Below are 13,609 nucleotides of genomic sequence, written 5' to 3' on the forward strand. Positions count from 1 at the left end.
CACCAGGCCTTTTATCTGCTTAATTGATAATGACATAACGAAGGAATTGCCCACACCAGCCCATGAAATAGCCTTCGAGTTATTAAAAACCATTAGATTTTTTTTCTTGAAACAATGTGCAACAATGTAAAAATCTGGCGTTTGACATATTCAAGGCAAGTGCAGCATAGGTAAAGTGTATGTATAACCAAAACTTTTTAGGTTTTAGACAGGATACAAAAGGATTATGGATTAAAACCCCTGCCTGGATAGTTTTTGTACTGTCTGTCTTTTATTGGTGGAATTCCTTTTCAATATCATTTTTAGATACAACAGGAGGTGAGTGAAAAATCTATGAAGAATATAGGGAATTTGCTTATTTGTATTTTATGGAAGGAGGATGCCCCTAACTTTTTGTCCTGCTGACAATAGTAATATTTTGAAATTCTATCAAGTTCATCTCATAAAACAACTTAAGAGTATGATGAAAAGCTGATAAAAGTAACAATATGAAGAACTGAGATCCACATGTGCTTCACAAGACACTGATTGGATTGAGTATCTTCTTTACTACAGTGCCTTAGGTATAATTATAGAAAATCTATATTTTAAGTATTCTTTAATCTCTAGGCTATACCACTTAACTCATGGCTACCTATGATTTTTGCTCTGATCTGCAGATACATTTCATAAATGCCAAGGTTTTGCATTTTACCCCAACATAAAGCTTGCATTTGACATTCCTTAAATAAAATCATATTTAAAAATACAATTACTTACAGAATAAAGCCATAACATAAGTTGATCTTTATATCAAACAAACAAACTTTCAACCAAACACAACGGGAAAAACACAAGGGAAAAATAAACTCTATAAAAGGCCTAAGTCCCTCTGCAGGTATGAGCTAATGACTATTCAGATATAAAAAGTAATATATTAATAGGGCTCACAAAAAGCACTAGGAATAGCAGGCTTAGGGACTGGCCTGTTACTATACTTATCAGCAATAAATTGTAATGCAATACTTAAAGCGGAAATAAACAAAAAAAAAACAACTCACCTTTACTTTCAGAGATCGGTCAATCCCTCCGGAGGTTTTCTGGATTGGGTCCCCCGTCATTCTTGATTCCCCCTCATTCTTGATTCCTCGTCCTTGATTCCATCTTCTTTGACCTTTTTCAGCCTTCTGCCTAAATCACCTGATCTTGCACTGCACAGGTGTGATACAGTGATATAGCCTGTGATAGATGGGGAAAAAAAGTGCTGATCTCAGTGCAAATGCTTGAGATTTGCATTTTCTTTTTCCCCATTGAAGAAAAAGCTCCTTTTGCGCCTGCCTGGTATCGGGCATACACAGAAGGAGCAGCCAAAAGCCTCCTGAGATGCATGACGTATGTATCCCAGTAAGCTCTACACACCCATTCTGTCTTTATCGCCATGGCTTTACCTTTTTTTTTTTTTATAAAAAAAGGGGGTTATCTAACCTTTTATGCTGCACTATTTCATAACTGGCACCCAGACATATACAGGAAGAACATATAAACTTCATACAGATAGCTTCCTTGCTGAGAGGGTGCCAGAATAAGCCTTCATAATAATATGTATTGAAGTTAGAACTGAATGAGAAATCAAATGTATCTAAAAGAAAAAAAACGGAAAACTTCATGGGGGCAAAGAACCCCATAGACTGACATTCTAATAATCAATCATTTACTCAATAGTAAGGAAACAAACTTAGGGGAAGCAGGAACAACAGATTATAAAATTAGAATTTTGAGCACCATGTATTCATCTGGAATATTTTGGGCTCAGTCATAACATATGAACTTACATCACTTTCATGGCCCTCCCGAAGATTATATGTAAGATCTTGCTGAATATCTTCCACAAATTTATGTGCATATTCTGGATAAAAGTCCAGAACTTCATAGAGACCTTTAAGGATAATACACTGTAGATCACAGTAGGTCAGAGCTTTGACATCCGCATTCGTTTTTATCACTTGATCTTTAATTGATAAAGTTGCTCCAATTAAATCTCCTTTTCCTGTAAGAATAAAAAATCATGTTAACAAAATACTACGCTGGTAACCTGTGATCACTAGATTTGTCTTGTAGATATATATTTATGGATCCATTTTACATCTAGTTCAAACAAGGTTTTATTTAAAAAAATACAACCTAAAAAAACTAAGTATTAATGTATACTAGGCACTAGGCAAGTTCACTTAAGAGGTTGGACTAAACATAGTCTATATTTTCATTTGTTGTTTTCTTCTGTCATGCCAATTTTCTGCCAGACCAGCTAAAAACTTGCCTAGTAATTCTAGAAAAGGTGGAACACATTGGGGCTGATTTATTAAAGCTCTCCAAGGAGAATATACACTTTTAACAGTGAACCTAGGTGATCCAGCAAACTTGGAATGGATCTGGTCCAGTATTGAAAACATTTGCTAACCAATAGCACATTCCCTTTAAGAAATCAATTGCAGGTTTTGCTGGATCACCCAGGTTCACTGATGAAAGTGTATCTTCTCCAGCCTTGGAGAGCTTTAATAAATCAGACCCATTATGTTCCAATAGCCTTTTCATAATGCACTGTTAAGTGCCTCAACAACCAATCAGCAGACTTGTCATATGGGGCCACTGACCCCATATAACATGCCCTTATATCTTGTTTTGACAGCTTGGCATCCCACCTCTTTAACAATCACTTTGCCTACTATGGGTACAGGGTTACTTATAGTATAAGCAGGTCTTAATTAAAATGTACTGATTTGATTTCCAGTAATTTAATAAAGATATTAACATTGGAGCGCATAGGATGATAAGAAGTGCATGGATATTCTAAAATAAATAAATAAATGAATGAAAAAAAGACAAATGGCACAAATTGTGGAAAACAAGGTATTTTATCTTGGGTCAAAGAAAAACAATCAAACTCTATATATCATTGGCAATTTCTCGACTTTTTTCTATATATAGTATGCTGCTAATGTAGTAGTTGTATAAGGAAGGTGTGTCATGTTATTATATATAGTATTTTGTCTGCATTTTGTTGTTCTAGTTTAGCCAAGGAGGAGAGTATACTAATGAGTTAGAAGCATTGACCAGTCTCCCGCATTGTGTACCTCCTACTTACTGCTGTACTATGGTTCACTCATACTGGAATGTCTAGAAACCTAACAAACCAGGCTGTTCCCCAGATATAAAACATCCACAGAGTTATAAAAAAGTAAACCAATAACCACTTCGGGAGGACTCTAAGTAGAAGGTAACAGAATGGGATCTTTTAAATATAAAGTGGTTTACTCTACTATACAACTGCGTCAAAAAAAATATGCTGCACATTAATAAAGTATAGCTATGTGCTTTACAAATGTACTAGTGCATGTAATGTGAACGAGGGGATGTTAAAAATTGCCAGGAGAACCTGGTCATGTGACCTGTCAAGCTCAGAGGGCTCTCTTTAGGTGCAAAACTCTATATCATACTTTAGGATACATACTGCTGCCTACGTTTAGTCAGTTTAAGATGATGGTATTCAGTAGCTCTGGGGAATATAACAGAAAGCTGTACATTATAAATAAGCAAATTGGGTTAGTTTATTTTTCTACCCACAGATTTAGTTTATTCTAATTTACTGTGTGTGGACCACAAGTCCTTATGCTCAGACTTAACATTGCCAATGGTAAACAACAGCATTATTCCATAATTACTAATAAAAAAATACATTTAGGAAATTATTTAAAAAAGCTAAAGTATTCCTAAAATTCCTTACATACCGTGCAAAAAATACAAACCGCATGACAAATGAAAGATAAATTGCTCTGTCTTTTTAATGCAAATCAATTAACCTCCAGCAGTGAATTAAGCTAGCTGAATACACATTTTTTACACTTTCGTCTTTAGATTTAATTTCATATTGTATAATTAATTATCTAATTTCATTTTTCAAAGGAATTTAGATGTTACAGTTAAAAAATGAAGTAGTTAGGATCATATTTATTTTTATATGATTATTGCCCTCTATTGGATTAGTTTGGGTTTGTTTTTGAAAATGTAAGAAGTGTTCAATTGAACTTGATGGCAGCTTGTCTTCTTTTAAACTACTATATGTATCTTGCCTCAAAAAAGGAAAATGTACATGGATTTTTTGTTGCAAGAAAATTATTCACTATTTCTTTTAATATAATATGCACAAAACCTGCAAAATTAATTTGTTTTTGAGCCTGGTATATAGAATGTGTTCACCAATAGCCACAATGGATACCACTTTGCTTTGTGTGCACTTCTGTAAACTTAGATGTTACTCTGTAAAAATAGAAGTGATGCCAATAATGTGCTGCACATGTTATGTACTGGTAGACCAGTATCCATGCAAAAGGAGAGACAATAACAGAGGGAACAATCAGAAAATAAATATTTACAGATTTAAAATTAGTACACATGGAACACCAATATTCATCAGAAACACATTGTAACTTATATTTAGATAATTTTTGTTTCAACTGGATTCCATCTTTCATATAGCTCATGCCCAACAACATTTTAACATGCCACCTCCCTTAACATTATATACAAGTAAGAGCTTTTAGTATGGGATTTTTATTGAAATATTATTTTAAATTACCATCTTTTGTTTTTTTTTTCACAATGATTTTTTTCATGGTCCCAACACACAAAATCTCTACCTCAAGATTTATTCAATTCTCATGGTTTCCATTAATATGACCAACATAACACTTGCTGTTTCAACATTCCTAAAACCACTCCAATATGATTTGGCTCTACACGTTTCCCATACAAGATGGCTGCTTCATCAAGAGGAAGGAGTGGGTGTTATAATTCACAAATCATCATTATATATGTTTATGTTCAGCTGGGGTTACCTTAAAGATTGCCCTGCAAAGCTGCATATTACTGGCATCCTATACTGTCAAAACGTCCAACTGTTAAAGTAGTCACAGGTAGGAGGAACAGTTAGAGACTCCATCAAATTTCACAAAGGAGTTTAGTATGATGAAGTTTGTCGGATTTGATGGAGAAGGAGCAGGTGCAAGATCGGGTGGTGTAGTCCGCGGTAGATGGGGAAAAAAAGAGTGCCAGTCTCACTGCCCGTGCAAGGTCAGAATTGTATTTTTCCTCATTGAAGAAAAAGCGCCTTCGAAAACCTACCCATATGTATCCCTGGAGGTTTGCAGTCCCTTTCTGTCTTTATTGGTGCGATGCGGTAGGGGCTTTAAACCTCCTCCCCCCAAAAAAAGTAAGGTAATTATTTACTTCATATAACAAGGTTATCTTTTTTTAAGTAGGGTAAAAAAGTCTTTAACAATTGCTTTTCATTAAAGAATATTTTATATTATATTTTTTAGAGCCTTTCTATAGTGTTAAAAAAAGGGAAATCATTTATGAAAAATATAATGTCAGATATAATATTTTTCACTTTCCTAATTCCCATTATTTCTACATTTTACTGTTAAGACATCCCCATATTGTACTGATTATGACTCATTTAAAAATAGCTGTGGTTCTATAGCTGAAGAGCTAATGAGCAGCTGTCAGCTCCATGAGGAGCATACAATCATTACAAAATTATGCAGCATTATGCTATCATACCTTGTCTCTAGCTCAAGAACTGGTCATTTGGGAAATGACAATGATTGGTTTGCTTTTAAATACCGTACATCATTTTGCTTTTCATTACAGCCACTGCACTTCCAAACTAATCATGTGCTTTTAAGTTTATGCCAATAGTATAGTATTTCAGACCACTGTGCCAAAATGTGAGAGCTTTTTAATGCAGTTTTGTAATTTAAGTGTGTAAAAAGTCCTATTAATCTAAGCTCATGATGTCTAAAAATAAAACAAATTTTATTAAGAATAGTGCAATCCTTCCATAGAAAAGCTGTTCAAAAAAAAAATATCAGTGTTTCTATAATTTCCAGCAAACTAGACATTTTTTAAAATAAAGTACATGCAAAATACAAATAAAGTGTATAATATTACGAACTTGTTGGGGTTGATTAACTAAAAAAGTGGTATATTAACTCAAGCAAATCAAATGTTTTTTTTTTATTTCAAAACCAATTATGTGTTTTTCAGTTAATGTTAGTTAGTATTGCTCAACTTTATCTCATATAGTTCATATAGAAATATGTTCAGGCAAGCTGGGGCTAATATTTGGATTCATTCAATGTTAATTGTAAAACGATGATTTAAATTGAACAACAGATTTGTTTGGTTCTATCTGAACTGAATAAAATGTTAGAATAACACTAATGATAACATAAATATAATAGTATATAACATACAATATATACCATATGCTGTAATACTCCTGAAAGATGTTAAATTTAGGTTGTATTTCAAAGAAAAGGACTTTACATATAAAAGTATATTTATGTTAAAACATTTACACAAATGTCTTGAATAACACCTTGGATAATTTATTTGTGTCTGTGTGAAAGGGTACTTTTGGTTAATTAACCTTTTAAATATTTCACATGGAAAATTTAAATTATTTAGCCAAATCCTGTAAATTAGAACATTCCTAGCCAAGCTAGTTGCCAGGAATAATTGAACTCTTGTATGAATGTGTTGGAGAAATGTCATTCCAACCTGGCCAATCAGGATGGCTGAAAATCCCAAGCACTAAAGAAGAACAGGTGGGGATGCTGGCACCAGGAAAGGAGCGAAGGAAGGAGAGTTTAGTTAAAAACTGCAATCAGGCTGGTAAGTTTATTATTGCAGAGCAGAAGCCTGTCTCTTCCAATAAAGGGTATGATTGACTTAATGGGCCTGATTTATTAAAACGCTCCAAGGCTGTAGAGGATACACTTTTATCAGAGAAGCTGGGTGATCCAGGAAACCTGAAATGGATCTGGTCCAGGAAAGAAAACATTTTCTTACAAATAGCAAAAAAATTTTAGGAAATTCATTCCATGTTTGCTGGATCATGCAGCTTCACTGATTAAAGTGTATCCTCTCCAGCCTTTGAGAGCTTTAATAAATCAGGCCCATAGAGTGTATACTGGTGGGAGGTGAGTAAGAAACAGTTGTTCACCATTCAATATCAGCACCACCACTGCTTAGCCTAAAACCTGGAAGGTAATGAATAGGAACCAGTTGTTTATATAAATATGGGCATTCAACGATGGTCTTCTCCTAGCAACCACCAGTCAATATTATGTTTACTTATATATATATATATATATATATATACTCTATAAAAAGAAAACTATACCTAACTTTATAGGGAGCAATCATATTAAAAATGCAAGTCTTATGTGACAGGTTTAAACACATATAACATGTTGTTGTGCACTTCTCAGTAATAATGTAATAATAATGTACTGTAGCAGACAGCACATCCATACATCTGTAAGCTACACATTGCAAGTTTTCCATTCTACTACATTTGCCTCAAAATAACAAACTTCTGGCACCAAAATACCTTTTCTTACCTTCACCCAACAGCAACATTCACTTTAATCTCATGAGTATATAAATGTTATCATTCTCATACCTCCCATCATTACAATAGTGTGACATTTTAGGTAATTTTATTGTGTTTTTTTTTTATATTGCATTAGAATAACACCAAAATTTTTATCACAGTACATACCTAGAATAGCCAGCACCATGCCATCCTTTAGAACTTCCATGGAACCTGAGCACACCAAATAAATTGCCTGCAATGCATCTCCCTGCCGAAGTAGGTACTCTCCAGGAGCACAGAAAGAAGTTTTGATATGCAGAGACAGAGACCTGAGGCAACCACGGCTAGCATTCTCAAAAAGGGATAGTTGAAGAATCTCCTTGTTCAAGTACATGGTTATATCCGAACGTAGCTCATCTGGAAATTCTTTCAGGAGCTGTCAAATTCAGACATGGAATTAATTCAGCTTAGAAAAATGTATCATTTTGGGCTTAGTACGATATGAAGCTTTCAACAATTTAGAGATGTAACAAATCTCTCCTACAGATTCCTAACTTGGATACTTGTGTCATCGTTTAAAAATAAATAATCCTGCAGCTACTGTTGTAATGAAACTGGAAATTGATTTCTGTCACGCAGACAACTCCTGAAAATCAGAATTGCTAAAAATGTCACTGAAAATAGTAATATACAGACAATACTGACAATGTAGAAACAGTGAGTAGCATACAGAAGGAAACGCTGTTTTTAGGAGAAATGTTGGTTACCCTGCCACGCTGCAATTTTTATTTCAACTCCCTGCTCCTGATGAGTTAGGTTTGGAAAGTTAGAAAATGACCTGTAAAAAATTATGCAACTGAAGCCTGTAGAAATATTTTCAAAACAATAATTCACATTTGGTACACATAAATCTGTAGTTACTGAAATGTGTATGACTGCAATTGTAATACATATTAGTTTACCTAAATCCTAGGGATTTGGCACACACCTACCTTCCTGTTCAAGACTCACAAACTTCCTCTCCATCTCCCCGAGACCCCCCGAATTTATTTGCAATTAACTTGAACTAAAACTAATATTGCAACACAGATTTTGCTAAAATAATTTTCTAAGTTTGCTTAGCAGGTGAATCATCATCATTCAGTGGAATCTTGTCACGGTCCCTTCCGTGACAGAAGTTTGAGGATCTGTCAGACTAGCTGCATGTGTGATTATCTGACAGCCTCTTTGGTTTTACTTGTTGCTGTGTTGTTGTTTGTAACGACCACTCCCCTTGTATCAGGTGCAGCTGGGGCTCATTACTGCTCGTCCATTTAGTCTGGCCTCACACTTCATGCTGTGCGGTTAATATTCACTACTGGGATGTTAATAGCTGGAGTGTCCTGCCATTCTGAGTTCCTGTTGATTTCTGCTTATAAGATAAGTTGCTGTTCTTTTGGTGTATTGGTGTTTTGTTTAGGTATTTGTTGTTTATTAGGCCTCAGGGAGACACTGGGTCCTTCATAGGGGAAGGGACCAGCAGTCTCAATCCAGACCCTACTGCTAGGGCTGTGCAGGGCTAGCAGGGCCTAGGTTCCTGGGTATGAGTATCCCTACCTTCAGGGGATGCTCATATGGTTAGGAGTCAGGGCTGGATTAGGGTTTTGCAAGGGGTGACCATTCCCTTTTCCCTAGGTATTTGAGGCCTAGTAGTTTATACACCTTCCTGTTACCCTCCCCTCCCTGTCATTCGTGACAAATCTGCACTCATCATAGTGAATTTAGAGAAAGCTTTGTAGACAAATCAATGAATTTGAATGAATTTAACTTTTCATTGCAATGTCTATGTGAACTGTTTCATAAGCATTTAAACTTGGTGTTTAAATGCCATGTTTGAAAATTTCAGTTTATTCCAATGGGACTGTCCACACCAGGGAGTTTCCATGATGAGCTATAATGAAAACGCATCTTGCAGCATTTGGAAAGTGTTAAAACGCCCATAAATGCCCATCAAATGACCCACAAATGCCCACACATGCTTAAATGATTGCAGAAATGTTTGCTAATGGAAATCTCTTGGAATTAATAGAGAGTTTATAGGTGTTTTTGAGGATTTTTATGTATTTTGGGGTGTCATTGGGTGTTTTCTCCTATTCTACCTCTTTTACTTCTCTGACACATACATTGGTGTAAAATAACTTTATTAATGCCTAAAACTCATACAAAAGCTGTATGGCCATTTATATGCATTTAAAAATTAAGTAGACTAAGTAGTGTAGACTTAGCCTTCGCTAAGTGAAAATTATCTTGCAAGGTGATACTCCACTTTGCTCAGCCTATAGAAGCAACGATTTCATTTTTTTTTGTGTTACTTTTGATGGATTTTACTGATCCAAGCTGATCCTTTGCACTGCACTTTGCATTTCATTAACAAATACACCGTATCAAGGGCTGCTTTTTTATGTGAGAACACATGGAAAGCCATGTTGCAGGAAAATTACCTGAACAGTGTTCAGGAGGAACGTTTATTGAATAAATGCCATTTCCTCCCCTACAAGTCATTTCCTCAAAACTTCAACTATTACTAAATTATTAAATTATTGTTTATACATTAACCTCCCTGGCGGTACTCCTGATTGTCGCTCGGGGTTATTTTTCAGTACCAAATCGGTAACCCCGAGCCACACTCGTGGTAAAGGGCATTAATGTGTTTTTGCCAAAGAACCAAATATTGATAAAGTAGAACATAAAATGTACATTACCTCATGAGAATCTATCCCATTATTGACCGACCAGTTGGTTTGGAAATATTCCAGCATTCTCTGCTTCAGTTGCTGTGGAAGGTGGTGTACCCGTATAAAATCCTTCAAATCCTTGGTTCTTGTATGATAAAGGGACCATCTGGAGTACATTCGTTGGATTATAGCTGTCACATTACCAAATACCAAGGCATGCATCAAGGCTGTATTAGAGGGAAATTTTGTTTAGATTACAAGTTATGGAAAAAGTGGAAACAACAAATGTTTTAGTTTTTTATTGTAACAGCACACTACTGCTTGACTATTAAAAAAATCAAATAAAAATAAAGTCTTTAAGATTACCTCCAAAAATAACATTTACAAATTTTTGCTTTTTTTTGCTACAGGATTGTGTGCACATCATTCCACATCTTTATTTTTCCCTATAAGCCACATGTGAAATGAGAGTATCAGCAACCTCAGATAAACAAAAATCAATGTTTGTAACACCTTGGTGCAGAAGCTAGCCAGCTTCAGAATACACATACATTTGCAAACGTTACAAACAGAACCATTCCATTTTAAAGGAATAATATACCATTTATAATTCATACACAAGCAGACCTTTTCATTTTGGACACAGGATAGACAAAACTGTCATGATTCAGTAGAAAATTCTTCCCATAAAATACCAAATCTGCAATGACATTTCCTAACAATACTGAAAGAGAAATTAGATACCATTTTGCTGTGTTTCGAACTACCAAAGAAACAAAATACAGAATGTTGTTCACTGATTATCTGTTAATTAATCTTTAAACGTGTCATTCACTTAGGGCTCTATTTATAAAACAGGGACTCAAACATTCCCTAGAGAAAATCTCCCATGTCCATGTGTTTCAAGGGCAGTAATTGATTCTCACCAGGGAATGTTTAAGGAAATGTCAGATTCCGTGTTTTATAAATAAAGCCCTTAGACATAAACATATAATGGTAATGGAATTAAAGCCTAAATGGCATAATTATGACTCTCAGACTCCAGTGTCAGACTAGACTAGCTTTCAATCTTTTAATTTTATCACACAAAACACTAATAATGTACTATATCACTATATATATATATAATAATGTACTATATCACTATATATATACACAAGCTGTTTATATGTGCTTGTAATTGTTTTTTTTTAAATGCTGATTTATAACTGTTGCTTAAATTGAGAATGTTGATGCATGAGGACATGAATATTTATATTTATATACTGCTGAGATAATTAGTGTAATACATCTTATAATTTTCATTTAAGGAGCTTGCCTTCTTTAATCTTTTTGTGTATGCAGCACATTGTTTCATTAAATCAGTAACTAACCCCTCGTCCCAATGCATTACTTTTAGAATACCTTTGTTAGTTAGTAATTAGTGAAAATATAAAGATCAGAAAAAAACAAATGTTTGTAAATCCATTCTCAGAGATTAACACTGATTAATTAGCAGCTTGCATGAAATTTTAAATAGGTAATTTGCACTGACGGATTTTATCATAGATGATTATAGAGTACATGGATATGCTGAAATTTTGAAAAGCTTGACATTCCCTAAATATTGAAGGGTTATTTCTCAGTAGTTATACCTTAATATATAAATAGTTATAAGTATATAGGTATAAGTATATAAGTATAATTTGTGTGTTTTTTTTATTTTTTCCCCCAGTGCTAGTAAGACTAGCTTAAAAAATTACTGATGATCCTTGTCTAAAATGTTTCTTTAACTCACTCTAAGCTGTGCTGCGGCTCAAAATCTAACAACGTCACCTGTATGCAGTGATCTAAGTTTTAGAATGGGGGAAAGGAGTAGTCAAGGGTGTTTAAAAAAAATATGATTTTGAAAAAAAGAATTGAAAAGTTGAATTCAAAACAGCTGGCTTGCACATGTTTGCACATGTATGCATCAAAATCTCTGTACCTCATTTAAAATGTTAATAAAAATGTTTTGATTAGGATTTTGTGCCGACTAGCTGCAGAGTGTACTGGGTAATTTGGTATTATGTACATTATCCTGTCTTTTTTTTATTTTTCAATGAAATCGTTTTTAGATTTCCCTCTAGATAACTTAACTGCATCTGTCCACTCTTGAACCTCTTTCTAAATAAAAAAAAAGGGAATACATATGATGAAGAAGGCATATTGCTCAGTCTAAACCAATTGCAATGTCTGTATTGTTTTTAATATGTAAGCAAACAGCTACAGTAAAGCCAAGTCTATTATAATTCCAATATAATAGCACCAAAAACTGTTAATTGATAAAGATGCAATGAATACTAATGAAATGAGTTAGCTCGGCAACATATATATAATTACACTAATTTTATAAAATACTTGTGTTTTTTAAATATTTAAAATTGCAAAAAATGTTAAAACAGAAGTGTTTCAAAGACTAAAGTAAAAATTCACAAAATAAAGAGACAGTGGCAATGCAAACAATTATTTTTTACTTAAAGTGCAAAAGAAGTCATTACCTCCAATTAGCATAATGCAAATAGAGAATATCTTTTCTGCATCCGTATTAGCAGATACATTTCCAAATCCAACACTAGTTAGGCTGCTGAGTGTAAAATAGAGGGATGCAATGTATGTGCTTCGAATAGTGGGACCACCTTGTGTATTATTGCTATAAAAAGGCGACTCCAGTCTTTTCCCCAGCTCATGCAGCCAGCCTGGCAAAACAAAAATAAAGTGAAGTACATTAAATTACAAAACAACTGTATAAATATGTTCATAAAAAATTAAATTATAAAAATAATAAAAATATAACATTTCTGTATTAGGACTAAAAGAACCAAGCATAAACTCTGTTCAAGTCAAGTTAGCTCTTCAATGCATCTGCCCAATATGTACATTTGCTTATTGCCATCACTATTACTAGTAAATAAAAAGAACGGTGAGCTTTACTATTGGTTATTGGTCATTAAATGTTGTTAATCATGGCAACCATGTAATTGGAGTAAACTTTGATGGGCAGAGTGATCTTTGCAGCGCTAGGTCCCAGGTTTAAATCTCATCCAGGGCACTATCTCCATGGTGTTTGCAGGTTCTCCCCGTGTTTGTGTGGGTTTCCTCCCCCTTTCCAAAACATGCAGTTAGGTTAGTTGGCTTCCCCCTAAATTTGACCTTAGACTGTTTAAATTACATATTACTATGGTAGAGACATTAGATTGTGAGCCCCTTTGAGGGACAGCTAGTGACATGGCTATGGGCTTTGTAAAGCAGTGCATAATATGTTGACACTATATAAATACTAGATAAAAATAATAAATAAACTTCAGATGATGTGGAACATTAGGCTATGTTTGTTTGGACCAAACAAAGTCTTGTTCAAGAGACACTTTTTAGGATTGGCTATTATTACAGACAAGTTAGGCTAAAGCTTTTCTTCCCAAGCAACAGAGTTGCAGACAGTATATATTGTCAAGTG

The 13,609-nt window shown here is 34.4% G+C and overlaps 1 protein-coding gene across 3 annotated transcripts in view; it reads right to left on the reverse strand.

Moving 5' to 3' along the window:
• KCNH8 (potassium voltage-gated channel subfamily H member 8) overlaps positions 1-13,609 on the reverse strand; it is a 221,496-nt gene that overhangs the window by 35,692 nt on the left and 172,195 nt on the right. For all 3 annotated transcript variants that reach the window (XM_072412427.1, XM_072412426.1, XM_072412425.1), the window contains 4 exons: positions 12,654-12,851; positions 10,162-10,361; positions 7,607-7,856; positions 1,812-2,026 (listed from right to left, as the gene is read on the reverse strand). In XM_072412427.1, the coding sequence (XP_072268528.1) occupies positions 1,812-2,026; positions 7,607-7,856; positions 10,162-10,361; positions 12,654-12,851 (863 nt within the window). The remainder of the gene's footprint in view (positions 1-1,811; positions 2,027-7,606; positions 7,857-10,161; positions 10,362-12,653; positions 12,852-13,609) is intronic.

Source organism: Pyxicephalus adspersus, chromosome 5 (genome assembly GCF_032062135.1).
Source record: "Pyxicephalus adspersus chromosome 5, UCB_Pads_2.0, whole genome shotgun sequence".
In the NCBI taxonomy this organism is placed as follows: domain Eukaryota; kingdom Metazoa; phylum Chordata; class Amphibia; order Anura; family Pyxicephalidae; genus Pyxicephalus; species Pyxicephalus adspersus.